Source organism: Perca fluviatilis, chromosome 7 (genome assembly GCF_010015445.1).
Source record: "Perca fluviatilis chromosome 7, GENO_Pfluv_1.0, whole genome shotgun sequence".
Classification (NCBI taxonomy): Eukaryota; Metazoa; Chordata; class Actinopteri; order Perciformes; family Percidae; genus Perca; species Perca fluviatilis.
Window position 1 is genome coordinate 36,296,984 of NC_053118.1, and position 23,070 is coordinate 36,320,053.

General features: G+C 42.4%; 1 protein-coding gene across 2 annotated transcripts in view; it reads right to left on the minus strand.

The window, feature by feature from the left end:
• LOC120563179 (atrial natriuretic peptide receptor 1-like) overlaps positions 1-20,725 on the minus strand; it is a 125,379-nt gene extending 104,654 nt beyond the window's left edge. The window contains exons 1-2 of one of the 2 annotated variants that reach the window (XM_039807335.1): positions 20,402-20,725; positions 9,321-10,143 (exon numbers count right to left, since the gene is read on the minus strand). In XM_039807335.1, the coding sequence (XP_039663269.1) occupies positions 9,321-10,086 (766 nt within the window). In that variant the 5' untranslated portion in view covers positions 10,087-10,143; positions 20,402-20,725. Of the gene's footprint in view, positions 1-9,320; positions 10,144-19,968; positions 20,118-20,401 lie in introns of those variants that run through there. The other variant, XM_039807336.1, reaches the window with a different exon arrangement.
• Positions 20,726-23,070: the final 2,345 nt, after the last annotated feature.

The following is a 23,070-nucleotide window of genomic DNA, read 5'->3' on the forward strand; positions in this document are numbered from 1 at the left end:
TGGCTCGGTAGCACTGTGCACCCCCAAACTCATTTCCTGGTTCTCCTTCTCCATTAATAACATGAGATCAAGGAGAGGGTCAACTTCTCCTGCTCCAGATCTCCCACCGTGGTCAGAAAGAACAGGGGGAGACACTATACTGTCCAACCAGTAGAACATGTCCTGTTCTCTTTATACAGTATGTTTTATACTGTCCAACCAGTAGAACATGTCCTGTTCTCTTTATACAGTATGTTTTATACTGTCCAACCAGTAGAACATGTCCTGTTCTCTTTATACAGTATGTTTTATACTGTCCAACCAGTAGAACGTGTCCTGTTCTCTTTATACAGTATGTTTTATACTGTCCAACCAGTAGAACGTGTCCTGTTCTCTTTATACAGTATGTTTTATACTGTCCAACCAGTAGAACGTGTCCTGTTCTCTTTATACAGTATGTTTTATACTGTCCAACCAGTAGAACGTGTCCTGTTCTCTTTATACAGTATATTATATACTGTCCAACCAGTAGAACGTGTCCTGTTCTCTTTATACAGTATATTATATACTGTCCAACCAGTAGAACGTGTCCTGTTCTCTTTATACAGTATGTTTTATACTGTCCAACCAGTAGAACGTGTCCTGTTCTCTTTATACAGTATGTTTTATACTGTCCAACCAGTAGAACGTGTCCTGTTCTCTTTATACAGTATATTATATACTGTCCAACCAGTAGAACGTGTCCTGTTCTCTTTATACAGTATATTATATACTGTCCAACCAGTAGAACGTGTCCTGTTCTCTTTATACAGTATGTTTTATACTGTCCAACCAGTAGAACGTGTCCTGTTCTCTTTATACAGTATATTATATACTGTCCAACCAGTAGAACGTGTCCTGTTCTCTTTATACAGTATATTATATACTGTCCAACCAGTAGAACGTGTCCTGTTCTCTTTATACAGTATGTTTTATACTGTCCAACCAGTAGAAGCGGTCCTGTTCTCTTTATACAGTATATTATATACTGTCCAACCAGTAGAACGTGTCCTGTTCTCTTTATACAGTATATTATATACTGTCCAACCAGTAGAACGTGTCCTGTTCTCTTTATACAGTATGTTTTATACTGTCCAACCAGTAGAACGTGTCCTGTTCTCTTTATACAGTATGTTTTATACTGTCCAACCAGTAGAACGTGTCCTGTTCTCTTTATACAGTATGTTTTATACTGTCCAACCAGTAGAACGTTTTTAAATATATATACTATATATAAAATTCTTGTTATACTCTTTATACAGTATATTTTATACTGTCCAACCATTAGAACATGTCCTGTTCTCTTTATACAGTATATTATATACTGTCCAACCAGTAGAACATGTCCTGTTCTCTTTATACAGTATGTTTTATACTGTCCAACCAGTAGAACGTGTCCTGTTCTCTTTATACAGTATATTATATACTGTCCAACCAGTAGAACATGTCCTGTTCTCTTTATACAGTATGTTTTATACTGTCCAACCAGTAGAACGTGTCCTGTTCTCTTTATACAGTATGTTTTATACTGTCCAACCAGTAGAACGTGTCCTGTTCTCTTTATACAGTATGTTTTATACTGTCCAACCAGTAGAACGTGTCCTGTTCTCTTTATACAGTATATTATATACTGTCCAACCAGTAGAACATGTCCTGTTCTCTTTATACAGTATATTATATACTGTCCAACCAGTAGAACATGTCCTGTTCTCTTTATACAGTATATTATATACTGTCCAACCAGTAGAACATGTCCTGTTCTCTTTATACAGTATATTATATACTGTCCAACCAGTAGAACATGTCCTGTTCTCTTTATACAGTATGTTTTATACTGTCCAACCAGTAGAACATGTCCTGTTCTCTTTATACAGTATATTATATACTGTCCAACCAGTAGAACATGTCCTGTTCTCTTTATACAGTATATTATATACTGTCCAACCAGTAGAACATGTCCTGTTCTCTTTATACAGTATATTATATACTGTCCAACCAGTAGAACATGTCCTGTTTTCTTTATACAGTATATTATATACTGTCCAACCAGCAGAACGTGTCCTGTTCTCTTTATACAGTATATTATATACTGTCCAACCAGCAGAACGTGTCCTGTTCTCTTTATACAGTATGTTTTATACTGTCCAAGCAGTAGAACATGTCCTGTTCTCTTTATACAGTATATTATATACTGTCCAACCAGTAGAACGTGTCCTGTTCTCTTTATACAGTATGTTTTATACTGTCCAACCAGTAGAACGTGTCCTGTTCTCTTTATACAGTATGTTTTATACTGTCCAACCAGTAGAACGTGTCCTGTTCTCTTTATACAGTATATTATATACTGTCCAACCAGCAGAACGTGTCCTGTTCTCTTTATACAGTATGTTTTATACTGTCCAAGCAGTAGAACATGTCCTGTTCTCTTTATACAGTATATTATATACTGTCCAACCAGTAGAACGTGTCCTGTTCTCTTTATACAGTATGTTTTATACTGTCCAAGCAGTAGAACATGTCCTGTTCTCTTTATACAGTATATTATATACTGTCCAACCAGTAGAACATGTCCTGTTCTCTTTATACAGTATATTATATACTGTCCAACCAGTAGAACGTGTCCTGTTCTCTTTATACAGTATGTTTTATACTGTCCAAGCAGTAGAACATGTCCTGTTCTCTTTATACAGTATATTATATACTGTCCAACCAGTAGAACATGTCCTGTTCTCTTTATACAGTATGTTTTATACTGTCCAACCAGTAGAACGTGTCCTGTTCTGTAGACAACTTTTCACTGTAAATGCATATGGGTTCCAAATATCACTCATCGGTTTCACTAACTACTAATAATTGGTATCGTTATCAGGCCTTAAAAATCCAGTATCGGTCAATCCCTGGTAATTAGTTCCTTTCCACCTCTGGTTGCTCTGAAGGACATTTTTTCCTCTGTCTGTGAATGTGCCGCATCATTCCCTGATGCAGCCTTTTTCCGGCGCGTCCTCGGGGCAGAGCCATTTACAGCGGCGAGCTGTAGTCTGGCCAGTGGACGCATCGATCACAGCTCAGATTTCTGGCTCCTGCTGCTGAGGCCCTGATGGCGCCCTGAGGCACAGGAACAGCAGCTAATGTCTGCCTTAACAACCGGAGCTGGCCGGCCGGGTCGCTGGGACAGGGGAAAAAGATGACAGAGATAGGCAGAAAAGCATGACGAGCAGAGGGTTTGTATAACTGTCCACGAGAGAGAGACCGAAAGAGAGAGAGGGAGAGAGAGAGAGAGAGAGAGACAGAGAGAGAGAGAGAGACAGAGAAATAGAGAGGGAGAGAGAGAAGGAGAGAGAGAGAAACAGAGAGACAGAGAAATAGAGAGAGAAGGAGAGAGAGAGAGAGAGAGAAATAGAGACAGAGTGACAGAGAAATAGAGAGAGAGGGAGAGAGAGAGAAAACAGAAAGACAGAGAAATAGAGAGGGAGAGAGAGAGACAGAGAGACAGAGAAATAGAGAGAGAGAGAGAGGGAGAGAGAGACAGAGACAGAAATAGAGGGAGAGAGAGAGAAACAGAGAGACAGAAATAGAGAGAGAGAGGGAGAAAGAGGGAGAGAGAGAGAAACAGAGAGACAGAGAAATAGAGGGAGAGAGGGAGAGAGAGAGAAACAGAGACAGAAATAGAGAGAGGGAGAGAGAGAGAGGGAGGGAGGTAGAGACCAAGAGAGAGAGAGGGAGAGAGAGACAGAGAGACAGAGAAATAGAGAGAGAGAGAGAGAGAGAGAGAAACAGAGAGACAGAAAGAGAGAGAGGGAGAGAGAGAGGGAGGTAGAGACCGAGAGAGAGAGAGAGAGAGAGAGAGACAGAGAGACAGAGAAATGGAGAGAGAGAGAGAGAGAGAGAGAGAATAATGTGCAAGATGATAAGCTTTATTATGCCATTAGAGCTGCAAAGATTAGTTGATTGGTTGTCAACTGTTAAATTAATCGCCAACTATTTGTAAAGATTATTTTTTGGGGGCATTTTAGGCCTTTAATTTCACAGGACAGATGAAGACATGAAAGGGGAGAAAGAGAGAGAGGGGGGGGATGACATGCAGCAAAGGGCCGCAGGTCACAGTTGAACCTGCGGCCGCTGCGTAGAGGAGCAAACCTCTCTATATGTGCGCCTGCTCTACCAACCGAGCTATCCGGGCACAGTCGCCAACTATTTTGATGATCGATTAATCCGTTTAAGTCATTTTATTTTATGAAAAAACTGTGAAACTTGTGTGATGTCAGCTTGTTGAATGTGAATATTGTTCTAGTTTCTTCTCTCCTCTGGGACAGGAAACTGAATATCTTTTTGAAGAACATTTGGATGGTGCAACAAGGCAGGCCTAGCCTGACCAGCCAGCCCCACATCCAGATGTTGGGTCTGGGAACTCCCCATTGGTCAGGGCTCAATCCGAGGGGGCGGGATAAACGGTTGTCTTTCAAACTCCCTCTGCACGCAATAGGAAAGCGCTACAACCAACCAGAGCAACGCTAGTTGATAGATTCAACTTTAAACTCCGAACACATCTTCCTTTTTTAAGAATGACTTCAGTGCCGTTCTTTGTTCTTTTCTCAAAGAAAAGCTGAACTCCAAGTCTTCCAGAAGACCTCTGTTCACCAGCAGCAGCAGCAGCAGCCGTAAGCCCCGCCCACCGACTCTATACACGATGTGATTGGCCTGACTAGAGTTTGGTTTTTCCAGCTCGCAAGCCAACGGAGAGCTGCTAGACTGACCCTGGCTGCAAATTACATTTGCTGCCGCTAGGGTGGTCCAGATTTCTAGGCTAAGGCAGGCCTGCTTGGTTCTTCCAGGGAATGATTGTAAAGATTTACAAAGAATATGTTTAGGGCGTTTCCTCTCTAACTGGGACGTTTTGGGACAGATTGGTGGGATTGCTGTGGACGAAGTACACACGGAGATACACTGGTAAGAGCCAATGAGGTTTAACCATGTGTCAGCTCATTTAAATAGCTCACGCTACCTTATTGTGTCAACAGTTAACTGCATGTAATATTGGATGCAGAGTTTTCCTCTGCAGGGTGCAAATGCTCCACCAAAACAAGTTCCTTCCTGAGACTATTTAGCAGAGCCAGCGTCGCTGCGTCCGCAGCTTAGCGCCACCCAAGATGATTGTGATTGGTTTAAAGAAATGCAAACAACCCAGAGCGTCCCAGAATGCATCTGCGGTGTAGCCAGACCTTCCTCCACAGCGCTGTGGAGATAAGAGCTGGCAATGTGAGACTAGGTTCATGTTAAAGTCCGAAGTCTTATCTTAAGACTAATCTTAAAATATTTGGAAAGAATTTGCTGTGGACATCCACTGACACAGAGGAAGCTTATAACTCCACTTTTGGGTCGCCAAGTTGCTCAATACGAGGTGAAAATCAAACGTTTAAGGGGCTTAAAAAATTTGATATTATTTCAGTATAGAAGATATACTCTTTTGGAAAATGCTACATATTCATTTATTGAGCCCTCTGCCTTTCATAGCAACGTGTTTGTCTGTGACAATCATCACAGCCTGTGATTATGTGCAGGTAATTCACGGGGAAGTGATTAGACGTACGAGTGCACTTTGACTGCTCATCCCCTGCTGTCTTCTCGTTCAGTCGCTCTGCAGTTGGCATATTTGTGTTATTATATAATACAGAACATATTGGGGTCCACACAAAACATAAAACAACATTTTTAGACAAAACAGTCATATAATATAAAAATAACAGCAGTATAGCTAGTATTTTTTTCCTTGGATACATAGATATACATATTCCTTTCCATGTATTCTAACAATAATATATAATATCACAATAAATACATAAGCACAGAAAGACGAAATTGAACATATGGCAGAACTACAGACATCCTGGAAGCAGTGTTCTCACCTGGGTCATATCATTTCTACTAGTTAAACAGTTTTATTTCCCAACTAAATTGTTTGTTCTTATATTCTATCTTATTATTATTTCATTGTATATTGTATCCTATTATTTCAGGTATAGTCTGTATGTGTGCTGTGTGTCTGATATTTTGATGCTGCAATGCTGGAATTTCCCATTTTTTTGGGATCAATAAAAATCTATCTATCTATCTATCTATCTATCTATCTATCTATATTGATTAAAGTGAATAACACATAAAGGTCTACTCAGAGGAACTGATGAGGAAACTAGTTTGCGTACATGTTGTTATTAAAAAAAAGGGTCATTGATGCATCATCTGCACATCCATCACCGTTTGGTTTGGGGGCAGCCACAAAACAGGACAAATGCAGATTACAACACGCAATTCGGACAGCTGAAAAAAAATCATTGGCAGTGACAACATCACCAAAGAGCCCCCCCACATCCTGCCCACACTCTCTTTAACCTCCCCCACCCCCTCTGACAGGAGCTACAGCTCCCTGCACACAACAACAACCAGACATAAGAACAGCTTCTCTCCCACCGCCATCACTCTCCTGAACTGAGGATAAGTGGGGTCACCCCCACTCTGGCCACTCACCCACTTCTCTACACATTACAGACTTCCAATATGCATCTTGCACACTACTTTGCACTATTACTTTTTGCACATCCCACTCCACGTGTACTTGTATTGATATTATGTCTTATTTGTATTATGTTGATATGTGCCTATATGTATATTGTTGTCTCAATATTGTACAGTATGTGTCTATATTACTATTTGTCTATTGAATGTTTACTACTAGATGTCTATTTGTTGAATGTATAGAGAGTTATTAACACCTTACAAAGTCAAATTCCTTGTGTGTGTGAGTATACTTGGCCAATAAATCAGATTTGGATTCTGATCTGTGCAGCAACCAGCTGACGCGTAACATTAGCCGTCTTTGTTCACTGTCACTTCTCTTATTCTGCTGATCCTTAACGCCTACAGGACGGGACGACAGGACGGGACGACAGGACGGGACGACAGGAAGCTCCTGTACGGGAGCGTACCACTGGCTTATGTAAGGGGGGGGGGGGTTCCCGTGGGAAGCAGAACAATACTAGGGCTGTGCTCGAGTGAAGAAATTCTTAGGTCGACTAACACTCATTCAATTGTATCGACTAATCGATTAGTTGATTTAATCGACAGATCTGTAAATCTGAGTTTCTCTGCAAAGATTCCTGCTAAAAGCACCACTTTAATTCTTGTGTTTACCAGAGATGTGCTCGTACGTTTCTTGGAAATAAGTCATTCAGCATGAAAAAAAGCATCAAACATAACCAATGGACTAAAGAAATCTAAGTTGACTAAGACCAAAACGACCGATTAGTCGACTAATCGACTAAGAGGGAGCAGCCCTATAAAATACACAGGGGAAAAAGCACTGGTCGTCATCCATCTGCAGCAGCAATTTTCATAATCGATGAATAATTTCAGTCATTCTTCACCTTCAAGCAAAAATGCCAAACCTTTTTTTTGGCGGTTTGGCATGTGTCAGTGTAAAGCCCTGGTTGCAGCGCCACAGACATCACAGACGCACAACTAATCGGAAGCATTCGCAGGGTGACGATTATGCACAAAGGAAATCCTACTGAACCCTGCCAGCACACTTTACCTTCAAAAGAAAGTACAGCACATAAGCCGATGTAACAAAAAGACTTTTCTCAGATCTAATGATGACATCTTCAGCTTGAAGTTTTGTCTTTAAGCTTTTTGAGTGTTATGTATTTATTACCTGCTCTAGCTTTTCCAAGGTTTTAGACACAGATATGGTGCTAATAACGGTCCAAAATGATGCAAAACTACCACAAAGGGACTCAAACCGACTACAAAGAGACACCAAATGACCACAGAGACCCAAAACAAGTTTTAAAGAAAACAAAAAATGACCCAAAAGAGACACAACACGACTACAAAGAGACACAAAAACTCCACAAAGACACATAATGTCTGGGCTTTTTTTTAAACATTTTTCCTAAGTCTCCCCCAAAGCTAGAGAAAGACACTGAAACCAAACAGTAACCGTGACATTTCGGGTCCGCGTTTCTTTTTGCTCATTCTCTCTCACCTCATGTTTCCCGTCAACCCCCAAACTGTCAATCAAGGCTAACAATGCCGGAACGCTGGTTGTTTTTGCAGCAGCGAGTCTCGGGTAATGACCTTTTTCTCACGGCAGACGTTCTGACCGGTCACAGCGGGGAAAGCACAGGTGCGTTTAATACCATTAATGCTGGCTGCAGGTCCTGGCACTGTGCGTGCTGGCTCATTCAAATAGCTTTCTGGAACACTTAATGTTATTATTTCCACCTGTGTTTTTCCTGCTATGTCAAGTCAGAATGTCTGCTGTGAAAAAGGCAATTTGGACCCTGCAACACCTGATAAGACTGAGGCCCTGTCGGCAAAAAAAATTTTCTTATATGATCAGATTTGTTTGACTTATCCGAGTGACGGTACAATATGCTACAATTCGCGCCATGCCTCCTGTACAATACACCAAAAAACAAACCAACAACTCCAATTCCCAACAACAACCACTCCCCACCTCACCAATCACACCTCACCATCACATGCCAAACAGTACCAGTACACATAAGAGTATAAGGAAATACCTCCAAAAAAATGCCAAAAAAAATAAGTCCAATGCTTCCCTGCAGCAAGCCGCCAGGCTGCACAAATTACAAATCCCACCTTAGTAGCCACGCTAAACACGGTTCCCGCCCGAGGCAGCCAGTGACTGGCCTGACCTCGAAAGTGGTTAGGTTAGGGTTGTGATTGGTCAGGATAGTGAACCCCTACATGTAAGCATGGACGCCTGGCCAATAGTGGTGTGTGAATGCTATTGAAGGGCGGGTCTTGGCGTGGCCATAGTGGGATTCGTAATATCGCTGCCAGGCCAAACAGGGTTTTTTTATGCCAAAAATAACGGCAAATAACCGTTGGGTTTCCCCTATATTCGATCTGCGCACCCCCCGACACCACGACAGCAGGACACCTCGCTGCCTAGTGGCCCGGCAAGCATTTGTTGTCGTTTTTGCGTTGTAGTGAGGAAGAAGATATTTTGAAATGAAGGTGGAATATTGTTTTTATTTGTATTATTTGAAACAGAGAGGAGAAATATCTGCTTAAAGAAATATCCGTATTCATGTAGAGGGGGTCTGAATATAGGGTCCCAGGTCAGGTCTCAGTCTTGAAGAACTAAATGGACTCTTGAAAGCATCTAGTTTGTGCAATGCAGTGGAAACATCTTACTTTCTCATAATCTCTTAGTTCCCCACTCACACTTCAAATTAAATCTACAATGAAATTAACCAACATTTGGTCTGGCAACTCACCTCGGCCGTCGCTCTGAATGTCGGCGATGATTTGGGAATAGTTGATCGGCAGCTTGTTCTCTTCGAACACCCTGTCGACGAGCGTGATGTTGATGCTCTTCAGCTCGGTGTACAGACCCTCCACGGCGAAGTAACACGGCCGATCGTCCACCTTGTTGTCGTTGAACATGAGCATCACGTGCTCCCTCCACCCAAAGTGCTCGCAGATCCTCAGGGCGAACTTGCCGAGCTTCCTGTGGGTGGGGCCCGTGTTGGTGATGGACGGGTAGACTCCGCCGTAAAAGGCCACGGCCGGGGCGCCCGCCGTAACCATGGGAACGTCCCAATGGGTGGTGAAGAGGCCGACCGGGGACGAAGTGTAGGAGCAGCCGGGCCCGATGAACGCCCACGGGTTGTACGCAAACTTAAGGTCCACAGCCATGAGCGGGGCGATGGACTCGGAGCAGATGCCGTCTTTGTCTTCGCTGTTCTTGAAAACGTAGGTGAGGTGGTGGTCAGGCAGCAGGGTCGGGTCTTCGTTCACGGTTCTGATGGCTCGCTGCAGCGCGGGCCCGATGCGAGGCCAAGCCCACGGGTAGTCCGTGTTGCTCTGGGGTAAAATGACAGCCAGCGTGATGTTCTGGAGCGCCAGAGGGCGTTCGGGGTGCCCACGGGGTTGGCGTCTCAAGCCGCGGTGATCGCGAGATGATCGGCCAGAGACCGGATGCAGGTCCAGAAGAACCAGCAGAACCAGCAGGAGAGCGGCGCCATTCCTCCGATACGCCATGCTCCGGCCCAGCAGGTGGTCCACTCCCACCACGGCTCAATAACGTATCGCCGTCAACTGTGGATACAACACAAGAGAGACATTTTTAAATTTAGGGTTATTTTCATTGTTGATTAGAACTGGGGATTGTTTTCTGGAGGAATGGATTAGTTGTTTGGGCTCTAAAACGAGGTGAGTCCTCTGAAGGAGCCTCGAGACCTTTACACACACACACACACACACACACACACACACACACAAACACACACACAAAATACACACACACACACACACACACAGAGACACACACAGAGAGACACAACAGAGACACACACACACAAAAGACAGACACACACACATATACACACACACACACAAACACAAACACCCAAAAAGACAGACACACACAGAATACACACACACACACACACACAGAGATACACACAGAGAGAGACAACAGAGACACACAGAGACACACACACACACAAAAAGACAGACACACACACACACACACACACACAAACACCCAAAAAGACAGACACATACAAAATGACACACACACAGAGAGACACACACAGAGAGACACAACAGAGACACACAGAGACACACACACACAAAAAGACAGACACACACACACACACACACACACACACACACACACACACACACTAAAAGACACACAGACACACATACACACACAACCACACACAAAAACACACACACACACACAAAAACACATAGACACACACACACACACACAAAATGACACAGACTCACAACCACACGCACACACACAAAAAGACAGACACACACACAAAAAGACACACAGACACACACAAAAAGACACACAGACACACACATACGCACGCACACACCCACACACCATAAGACAGACACACACACACAAAAGACAGACACAGAGACAGATACACACACACACACACAAAGAAGTCCTCAAATGTCTTGTCATGCCTCAAGGATGCTATCAAAGATATTCAGTTTACTGTCACAGACTCAAACTGATTATTAAAATAGTTGCCGATTAATTTAATTGCTGACAACCAATCGATTAATCTTTGCAGCTCTATTATCAAAACATGCAACACTAATGAAGTCCTAGCTGCTATTTTAGCCGAGAGAAAGCGTACTTCCTCCTGTAACTACAATCTGATACCACAGTCAGGACACTGAGACTTGCTTTGGTTTGTCAAGGTCCAATTCACCGTAATCATTTCGTCCACGTCAGTCCTGAGTGGCCTTTGTGAGTTCGGGGCCATGCTTAGTCGTGGGAGAAAAACTCCCCGAAGCTGGAAAATGAGAGGACAATTTTCCTGTCAGCTCTGCCCACCTCAGGTGATGAGTGTCTTTTTCCCTAGCTCTGTAAAAGACTTGGGTGCTTGTATTTGGTGGGTGGTTTAGCCGTCCTTCCTCAAGGAAACGTACCGTTTTTCAATAAAGAAAAAACAACCTCCCCGTACATACTTTCTCTCATTGTGGGATTTCGTGTCTCTTTGTAGTCGTGTTGCGTCTCTTTTTTTGGTCCTTTCTGTTTCCTTTGGGGTTGTTTTTGGTCTCTGTGCTTCTTTTTGTGTCTCTTTGTAGTCGGTTTGTGTCTCTTTGTGGCTTTTTCTACATCATTTTGGACCGTTATTATCACCATATCTGTGTCTTAAACGGTACGAAAAGCGAGAGCAGATCATACATAAATAGCACTCAAAAAGCTTAAAGACAAAACTTAAAGCTAAAGAAGTCTAACTACAATCATTAGATATGAGAAAAGTCTTTCAGTTGCATTAATTTGGCTTAGGTGCTGCCCCAAAACGGCTCGGGTGCTGCACATAAACCTTATAATGGCGTGAAAACCCCTGACTGATGAGTGTTTTCTCAGCCTGCCCTCATGTACATCTCAGACTGGGGGAAACACATTGTCATCCTGTAATAACACTAGTCATCAAAAACGTTAAAATACTGGCTCCGACATTTGAGATCCACCTAAGAAATAACAGATTTAATGACACTTTCATAACAGACTCCGCTACATTACCTGAGTGATGACAAAGTTGTTGTAATGTCTGTGTGTCAGGGCAGCAACTAACGACTGTTCTCATTATCGATTAATTAATCTGCTGATCATTTTCTTAATTAATCGGTTTATCATTTGGTTTATAAAATGTCAGAAAATAGTATAAAGAAATAAAACCTAAAGATATTTAGTTTAACGTTATAGAAAACAGAGAAAAAATCTCTATATTTGAGAGGCTAAAAAAAAGAATTAGTTTGCTGTTTTTGCATGAAAGATTACTGAAAGATGAATCGATTATCAAAATAGTTGGGAGATTATTTTTCTGGTAGTCAGACTAATCAATTAGTCGAGTCATCGTTTCAGATTCAGCCTGTTTTGAAAATGATGCATCCAAGAAATATGTCATGAATAAAGCTGACATATTCAAAAGGAAATAAGATATGATGTATGATGGGATAATCAATCAATAAAGTAGGGGTGAAAATAGTTAAAAATCTAAACAAATTATATGAGGCAAACTATAATTCAATCAACCGAAATATTAAAAAAAGATACTGAAAGATGGTCCACCCACCCATTGGATTTTAGTAGTAAGATTAGCGTAATTAAGATACTATACCTGGACTGATAGATGTATTTCAAGCTTTGCCAGTAGAGGTCCCTCAACACCAGTTCTTAACCTGGGACATGCTTTTTTCTAGATTGAGCCAGAAGGCAAAGCTCTCCGTTCCTACCCTCACATATGGTCATGAAGGCTGGGTCATGACCGAAAGAACGAGATCCAGGGTACAAGCAGCCGAGATGGGGGGCTGGCGTCTCCCTTAGAGACAGGGTGAGAAGCTCAGTCATCCATGAGGAGCTCGGAGTAGAGCCGCTGTTCTAGGCCTGCACGATAAATCGTTATAAAATCGCTATCTCGATCCACTCTGTTCACGATTTAATTTTTAAATGACTTGGATTTTAATTTTCGGCCTTTATTTTGGTAGGACAGCTCTCACAAAGTTCAGGGTTTCACCCTCGGCCAATGACAAAGCGCCTTTTAGTCAAGTGTTTCACTCGGTAGTTCGGAAATAAACCAAATGGATATTGATGAAAACCCAGGTACTAGTGATGAGAATCAGCCAACCACTCTCTCACCCAGTCTCATACCGAACTCGTTCCGAAAAAAAGGCTCTCATTCGGTGGTGTGGAAGTATTTTGGATTCAAGCAAGCCGACGAGGGTCACTCCGATGTGATTTGCGAGGCATGCTTTGCCCTCGTTGCAGCACCGCAAGGTAACACCACAAATCTTTACCAGCACCTCAAACGTAACCACAAAGTGCAATACGATGAAGCCGTACAAGTCAAGAGGTCCGAAAGACGTTTCAATTAGCCTATTTACAGCCATGTTCAGGGCCTGCCAATTTGTTTGTTTTTTTCATGGTTCATGTGTGCAATAAACATTACACTTGGTGAGAAAGAGAATCGTGGCAGAGAATCGTGATATCAATTCTAAGCTAAAAAATCGTGATTCATATTTTTCCCCGAATCGTGCAGGCCTACGCTGCTCCTTTGCATCGAAAGGAGCCAGTTGAGGTGGTTTGGGCGTCTGTTAAGGATGCCCCCTGGGTGCCTCCCTAGGGAGGTGTTCCAGGCCCATCCTGCTGGGAGGAGGTCTCGGGGAAGACCCAGGACTAGGTGGAGGGATTACATCTCCACCCTGGCCTGGGAACGCCCCGGGATCCCCCAGTCGGAGCTGGTTAATGTGGCTCGGGAAAGGGAAGTTTGGGGTCCCCTGCTGGAGCTGCTGCCTCCGCGACCGGACCCCGGATAAGCGGACGAAGATGGATGGATGGAAAGAAGCCTAGAATAAAATATGCAACACTTCAGTTGGCCAAACATAAAGGAGGAATGCGCTCCCAAATCTCAAAGTTTATTTTTACGCAGCTCAGTTCCGCCCCTTATTATACAACTATTTTGCTAGATGGAAGGACATTGAGACATACGTTGAAGGCTATCAGATTCAGTCAATGTTAGGAGAAAATAAATCCCCTCATTAGTCAAATGTAAAATAGACTTTGTGGGCCCTATTTTAACAGTCTAAGGCTACGTTCAGACTGCAGGCAAATGTGGCCCAAATCCGATTTTTGGGGTCAAGTGACCAGGTCAGGCTTCTTCAGAAGTAGTGTGAACACTCAAATCTAGCCCAGATCTGATTTTTTCAAATCAGATTCAGGCCACTTCCATATGTGGTCCTGAATCCGACCCAGATCAGATTTTTTTCAATCCGGCCGCAGTGTGAACAACCGAGGCGGATTTGATGCGACTTTTACCTTAATAACCCTCGCTTCGCCCTCTCTCCCCGCGGGGAGGGGCGGGGCCGCCTGCTCCCGGTGCAGCTGTCAACCTGGGCGGACTGTCCTCTGTGTGCCCCAACCGCGTCGCCAGGGTGGGGATCGGCTCACATAAAAAGGCGATGTCGGCAACTCACCCGATCTGTCTTGAAACATGGACAAAGGAGTTTAACGCGCTCGCGAGTCAGAGGGTCACCCCGTGGCGCAATGAAAGTGAGGGACGGCGCGCGCCGGCTGAGGTGGGATCCCGGTCCCTCGGGGTCGGGCGCACCACCGGCCCGTCTCGCTCGCACCGTCGGGGAGTGAGCGTGTGCGAGGGCGAAGCCGGAGGAAACTTTAGTGGAGGCCCGTAGCGGTCCTGACGTGCAAATCGCCATAACATAAAAGCAGCCATAACCCCACAAAACACCAAAACAGCCAATTTGTCTCTTCATTCTTCTCCTCCTCAGCACCTGCTCATTAATGCTATGGCTGCCATTACACAAATGTTTTGAAATAAAAGTGAAAATGCTGACTTCCCCCATAACCTCCCTAACTTTAGTGCAACAGCGTGCTGCGTCTGATGTCATTGTTATTGTTCTTTTGCGCATGCGGGTCATTTCAAAACCGCAAACAGTTCACACTGAAATCTGATATAGGCCACATTTTAAAAGGTGATGTGAACAGACCCATAAAAAATCGGATCTGAGCAAAAAAATCAGAATTAGGCATTAAGACTTGCGGTGTGAACGTAGCCTAAGTGCATGGCGTGAAGCTGCGCTTCCCCGGTGTGTATGTGTAACAAGCATAGTGTGTGCGCGCTGTGCATAAGCCTGGCGCATTTTACTAATATGCTGTTAAAATAAGAATGAAATGCTGCAGTATTGACTTTAGACCAGGATTTGTTGGTCAATGGCGCCATCACTTCCCGCTGCCTCAATATAGCAATATGTCCAGAATGCACCTGAACACACCTCCCTGTAAGACCAGCACGCCCAGAATGCACCTAAACACACCTCCCTGTAAGACCAGCACGCACATGGGCGCACAGATGGGTGTAGGTGCATTTGCTATTTAAACGACGTGGGCGCTGGACGGGAAACTGACAACTGCATCGGTCTTAAACTAGCAAAGAAATTTGCGTCGGGGTTTGCACTGCACTGCGCCGGGTGCAAGATTCAAAACTTCTGCGCCCCAAAACTTCTAGTGCTCTAGAGAGTTCTGGTTTAACTTTGTCAGGCAGCTAAAACTAAGGAAAGACCAGAGAGTACTTACAGTACATGGATAGCCTTTGACACCCAGTTAAATCCTGGAGTTAATGATACCATATTCAAGGAATGGGCAGTAAAAGTGAGTCCAAAAGTTAATTTCGGACACTGGTTACATGGAGAATAGCCATGATGTTTAATGTTTAATCTTTGTGCTACTTTAGTGTCTGATGTGAAGCGATTACAGCACTGCGCCATCTCATGTCAAGTTCAGTTTCCGTGTTTCAATGTCACAGTGAGAGTTGATGGACGAACTAAGGAAAGACCAGAGAGTACTTAGATGGATAGCCTTTGACACCCAGTTTAAGCCAGGATTTAATGATGCCATATTCAAGGAATTGGCAGTAAAAGCTATTAAGGCAGTGACGTACGATTAATAGACATCAAGGAATTACAGACTTTCCAAACATTTAAAGGAAAATGTTCCCTTCACAATCGGGATTTATTTAGATATATACAATTTAGAGATTACTACAACAAATAATTGAAAATGGAGAACTCGCAAGAATTCAATCCAGTTATAAGATATATGATGAATGCTTATAGGCCACATAGTAACTGCGTTAAAGTCATTTCTATGTTTTATAAAAGCATTATGTGATTATATTTGAAATCAAGATGGGAAATCAAGGTGGGAAAAGGAACTAAAAGTGGAAATTCCATCAGATGTAGCCTATGGTACGATATGTGTGAAACTAGGGCTGCGCAATATATTGTTTTGTTATCGTCATCGCGACATCAACTGGCGCAATATACGTATCGCGAAAGGCTGCGACATATCGCAATAGATACTCAGAGATTTTTTGTGTTAGTTGAAAGAACATAGCAGTAGAAAACTGCTTTTCGTTCTTTTTTTAGTGGTGCCTTTCATGTTTAATTCAATGTTCAATTTGTTCAATAAAAGAATGTTAGAAATGATTTCCTTTCGTTTGTTTCAAAATCAACAAGCAATTTGTTGTATTTTAGAAGAATACCGAAAGCAGCAGAAATGTAGCCTCGTGAGAGCGTCCTGATCTGGCGAGCTCCAGTTTTCCACTCGCAGATCAGTCTGGCATCTTGAGAAATTTGGAGCCGTTCGCCAAACGACCAACCAATCAGCGTTGGTTTTGAGGCAGGTTTAGGTGGTGATAGACAGATGGTTTATCCAATCAGTTAACCAGTATTTTCAGACAACGGTAGTCCAAATTCTGTTAGCCGCTCGCTAATGCTTTTTCCTCTTGGATCCTTCTTTTGGAATATGGACCGGGAACCTGAAATGGGGCCTTTTATTCCTAAATTCTCGTTACACAAATGGCAAATCTCCTTTACCGACATGCTGCTAGCTTGCTGAGCTAACGAGCTATGCTTGGCCTGAAGCAGCAGCAGGGGTAGCCTGGCTTGTGGTTGTATTTGCATACGCTTCGTTGATCTGATTGGTTGATTTGGCCCGTCTATCACCAACATAGGTGGTGATAGACAGATGGTTTATCCAATCAGCTAACCAGGATTTTCGCCCCTTCCCAAAAGTTCTCCAACGGTAAGCAAATGCGAAGCAATCCATCTGGCGGAGTCAGGTTAGCAGAAATGTAGAACTGAGTACACTTTAATATCTGTTTATTTATCGCAAGTAATATCGTTATCGTGACATTCAACAACGATATCGCATATTTTCCTCATATCGTGCAGCCCTACGTGAAACTCAACATACTTCCACAAATTCAACAACAATTGAGGGTTTTTAACCCTTGTGTTGTCCTCAGGGTTTTTTTTAACTATATTGCCCAAAAATAACATGGATGCATGGATGTATTCCATACAACAATCTCCCTAGGTAAAATAAACGATTACTTTCATTGAATTTGGGGTGTTTTATTCAATTTTATAGCATTTGAAAAACAAGTTCTATTTCATTCTTACTGTCTCTGGCAGTCATCCAGGATTCATAGAACCCTAGTTACATTCGTAACTTTCGTTTCAGTGGTTTCAAAACAGTCTCCTGACTAAACTTTGACAGATACCAGTCTGTGATTCACTCAACATCCTCTGATTTTAACTATTATGCAAAATAATTCATAATTTCTGCTTTTTTTTTCAAAGAAAAATAGGTATAATGTCATTTTAACTAGGTTTATTGACCATGAATTTAAAAAAAAGCCTCAAAGTGTCAAAAGCATTGAAAAACCCGACAAAAATGGTAAATTTTTTCAATTTAGGAAGGTTCATGGCTCAACCCAAGGGTTAACTGGTAGGTAAATTTGGTGCGTTTTTTACTACACCTAAGAGTAGCAGTAAAACATCTTCAACACACCAGCCATTGTTGGAGACAATGTGGCTGCTTAGAAGCACATCACACATGTTTTTTGGAGTTGTGTCATTTTGGGAAGATGTACATTTAGTTTTGAGTAATGTACTTGACTATAGATAAGATAAGATATACTTAATTGTCCCCAAAGGTAAATTAGTTTTGGACTCTGTCCGTTCCGCAGCTTTACAAAGACAACACAAAATACAGAAAATAAGCATCTCTCAACACATACTCTCGTGCTACACAAAACATGCTCTCACATACATTAGACAGGTCCCTATATAGTAATGCTCTCATATACATTAGACAGGTCCCTATATAGTAATGCTCTTATATACATTAGACAGGTCCCTATATAGTAATACTCTCATATACATTAGACAGGTCCCTATATAGTAATACTCTCATATATATTAAAAATATTTTTTTATAATATTATTTTTTTTTAAAAAATTTATTTTTTTTTTAAATTTTTTTTTTTTTATAGTAATGCTCTCATATACATTAGACAGGTCCCTATATAGTAATGCTCTCATATACATTAGACAGGTCCCTATATAGTAATACTCTCATATACATTAGACAGGTCCCTATATAGTAAGCACATTAACTCCTCTTTGCATTGGCAGTCTTTAATTGAACAACCCTGTTGGCTGCATTCTCTGCAATAAGTGTAGCACTGCCCTTGCACAATGACATATTGCACAACTAACATATTGCCCGACCCCAATAGCCTATGTATTGCACAAATGACACAATGCACTGACATAATGCACAACCCCAATAGCCTACGTGTAGCAAACCTAACATATTGCACAACCCCTATACGATTCATTTCTCATGCACTGTCTTGTACTTGGGTCATATTTCACTTGTAACAGTACAGAGGGACAGGTACCTGGTGAAGATACTCTAGCGACTTGAAATGTATACATTATATTTCTATTTTTGTGGCAATCATCACCTTTCCTCACAGGACCTGTTTCCTTATTTAGTTTTTTTGTTTGGTTTTTCTATGTATTACTCACAAACTGAGGTGTTCTGTTGTTATAATGTACTGACAATTCAATAAAAATTAAAGTAATAACACAAACAAAAGATGTGCTTGTAGGCCTAACCGGCCACTAAATCTTCATCGATGTGAACGCTAAAGAACTTCATTCAAAACATCAAAACGTTCAGCACGATTAGGACATTCATAACTTTTCCGGAATATTCAACGTTTTCGGGGTTAATATTCCCCTTTCAAACTTTAAAATGTTCTGGGTAGCGTCAGCCTTTCAATAGACAGCATTCACAGCACAATTAAAAAAAGAAATTTTACATAATGTTTTTCAGTTACAAGGCTGTAGTTACTTCTGTCTTTTGTTTCAAAGTTTTTGTCGCTGTTTTTGAAGTCTGTCACCTTTTTTCAGGTGCGTTTTTCTGCTCTTTTCAAAGTTTTTGCCAAGTTTTTTGAAATTTTGTGTCACTTCTGTCGCCCTAGTGTTGCCTTCCATTTTTCTATTGTGTTTTTTTTTTATAAGTTTTTATTGCTTTTTTGAAATTGGTGTCTCTTTTGTTCAAAGTTTTTGTTTATTCTTGCCTTCCTTCCTTCCTTCCTTCCTTCCTTCCTTCTACCGTCTTTTTACAAGTTTTGTCACCTTTTTTCATAAGCATTTAAATGTTTTCCAGGTCCAAGGCTGTTGTTTAGTAAATCTATCGCTGACATCGCTGTATTGTTCCTCTTAATATTGTTCCTCTTTTTTTTCTACCAAAAATTATTAGTGCTGTTACATGGCTTAGCAAAACTGTTCAAAGGGGGAACATTATTGAAAAAGCTTGAGAACCACTGCTCTAGTTCATTTTGTCAACATTTTATGCGATGCTGGCACTAACAAGCCTCCATACTTATTGCCATCTTTGTAATGAAAATACATGCTGCTCTGAAAGCATCAATTCCCTCCTGGCAGGCACGTGCAACGGTCAAACGTCTCAAATATAAATCAATATAAATATATAATGATATCACTTACAAAAATGGACTTCTCTGTAGCTCAGCGGGTGTCTGGTTTCCTCTTCATGTTGTTGTTTTTTTTAGTTTTTGTTGATTGTAGGCTAAATGAGAAAGGTGGAAAACTAGCTAACCACCCATGCCCGCGACAACGTGCCTTCCCTGGAAGCGCGTGAGCATCGCCCGGTGTTCTGTTACTATGACAGCAACCGTGACATTTTTTTTATTTTATTTTATTTTTTTATCTCCAAAGAATATGTCCAGATTTTACACGTTTAATAGTCGAAAATTATTTAAATAAAATATTAGTCTTTAAATATTTTTTTTTCACAGCAGTCCCAAAGTAAGCTTCAGGAAAAGCCGTGTTTGAAAGTTTTAAAATGCGTCATTGTCGACAACAAAACATAACCCTATGAGTAAAATAAGCCAACGTGTGCATCATCACACAAACTTACGTTAATTGTCTTCAGATGTCAAGTTAAGCGTCTTGTCACCCCTCTGTGTGGTTCAGAAAACGCTGAGTAGGCTGCATTGAAACGGTATTAATCCACAGTAATCCACCATGAGTGAGACGTTAACCAAAACTGGTCAGTAATTGCAATTCAGATTAAATGAAGTCCGGCAGGTAAAGTCCGTGAAACATCATTTAGAAGGGTGCCCTACTTTGTGGTCCTACAGGTGATTCGGCTCCGTTGCGTTACCGTTTTTAAATCCATCCGCAGGTAAATGTGTGATAAACTGTAGGTGTTGTTGTTGGACTGAGAGACCGGACTGACTGACTGACTGACTGGTCTGTCTCTGGGCGGAGAGCTGGGAGACGGCGAGGGAGGGAGGGAGGGAGGAAGGAAAGGAGGGAGGGAGGGAGGGAGGAAGGAAAGTGAGAGAGCAGAGACGAAGGGAAATGCTAAGTGAAAGGTGGAAAGAGAAGGAAAAGAGAGGAACAATTGACGGAGATGAATAGAAAAGATAGGAAGGAGAGAGGACAAAAGGAAAATAGGCATTTTAGTTTAGTTTAGCCTATCACTGTGTGTGTGTGTGTGTGTGTGTGTGTGTGTGTGTGTGTGTGTGTGTGTGTGTGTGTGTGTGTGTGTGTGTGTGTGTGTGTGTGTGACACAAACAGACAGCACGGGCAGATAGACAGACAGACAGACATACAGACACACAGGCAGAGAGACAGACAGACACACAGGCAGAGAGATAGACAGTGTGTGTGTGTGTGTGTGTGTGTGTGTGTGTGTGTGTGTGTGTGTGTGTGTGTGTGTGTGTGTGTGTTGTGTGTGTGTGTGTGTGACACAGACACAAACAGACACACAGGCAGATAGACAGACAGACAGACATACAGACACACATGCAGAGAGACAGACAGACACACAGGCAGAGAGATAGACAGACAGGCAGAAAGTCAGACAGACAGACAGACTCACAGGCAGAGAGACAGACAAGCAGAGAGACTGACAGACAGACAGACAGGCAGGCAGACACACACACACAGACAGACAGACGGACGGAGAGACACAGACAGAGAGACAGACACACAAACAGACACACAGAGACAGACAAACAGACAGACAGACAGACAGACAGACAGACACAGACAGACAGACAGACAAATACTATAGTAAATGTGTGTGAAAGTTGCACTATAGTGCAGTATTGTCATTTGTGAGGTATTGGGAGTTTTATATCACACTCAGTGGTGAAATGTTGTAGTAGGCTACAGTTTCATGGCATTTGGTAGGAAAGATTTCCTGTAGCGGTCCGTACGTCATCGAAGCCTTTTGGAGAAAGTGCTTCGCCGTTGTACAACCAGCGTCGGGCGGAGAGGGTGGTCAGGGTTACCTGTGAAGGATAACAGTTTGTCTAGTGGCCTCCTCACCTTTTAAATCGTGTGTTTACATTTGTTTTTATTGATCTGAGGAATGCTTGCAAAGGGAATGAGGTAATCCTTAACCTGCACTGATGGGAAAGATAACGCAGCTATAAAATGTAATGGCAGGGAAACATGATGGGGGCAAAGGTACGGAGCAGGACTCTACTCTACTGCAGAGAGGCTATATTAATATGTAGACTGACCTCTTAATATGATATCCATCTATCTATCTTATTATGACTTTTATTTATCCAGGTATAGGGTCACTCTCTTTTCCCATGAAGACCTTATTTCAGCACGGATTAAAAGAAATGAAAACAATCCCAAGATTCATGAAGGAACAATCACAAAATAACAGTACATACAGACAATAAAATCAAATGAGAATCACTGATGTAGGCGAATAAGAGGGCTATTAAAAACAAGAGCAGTCCCTATATAACCAATATCTAACTCCACAAGAAAGTCAATTACCCAAAATGTCAAAGTAGTCCTTTAATAATTGTGTCAATACATACAAGGCAATGCAATATTTGGGCCCTATCTTGCCCCCGGCGCAGCGCAAAGCCCGACGCAAGTGTCCTTGCTAGTTTAAGACCGATGCAGTTGCCAATTTCCCGTCCAGCGGCCAGCGCCCACGTAGTTTAAATAGCAAATGCACCTGCGCCCATCTGTGCGCCCATGGGCGTGCTGGTCTTACAGGGAGGTGTGTTCAGGTGCCTTCTGGGCGTGCTGGTCTTACAGGGAAGTGTGTTCAGGTGCATTCTGGGCGTGCTGGTCTTACAGGGAAGTGTGTTCAGGTGCATTCTGGGCGTGCTGGTCTTACAGGGAGGTGTGTTCAGGTGCATTCTGGGCGTGCTGGTCTTACAGGGAGGTGTGTTCAGGTGCATTCTGGGCATGCTGGTCTTACAGGGAAGTGTGTTCAGGTGCATTCTGGGCGTGCTGGTCTTACAGGGAGGTGTGTTCAGGTGCATTCTGGGCGTGCTGGTCTTACAGGGAGGTGTGTTCAGGTGCATTCTGGGCGTATTGATATCTTGAGGCAGCGGGAAGTGATCGCACCATTGACCAACAAAAACCTGGTCTAAAGTCAATAACTCAGCATTTCATTGTTATTTTAACAGCAAATTGGTAAAATGCGCCAAGGCTTATACACAGCGCGCGCACACTATGCTTGTTACACACACAGGGACACGCAGCAGCACACACACATGTAAAAGATTACATATAAAAATATTACTGTGCAAATTTGGACAC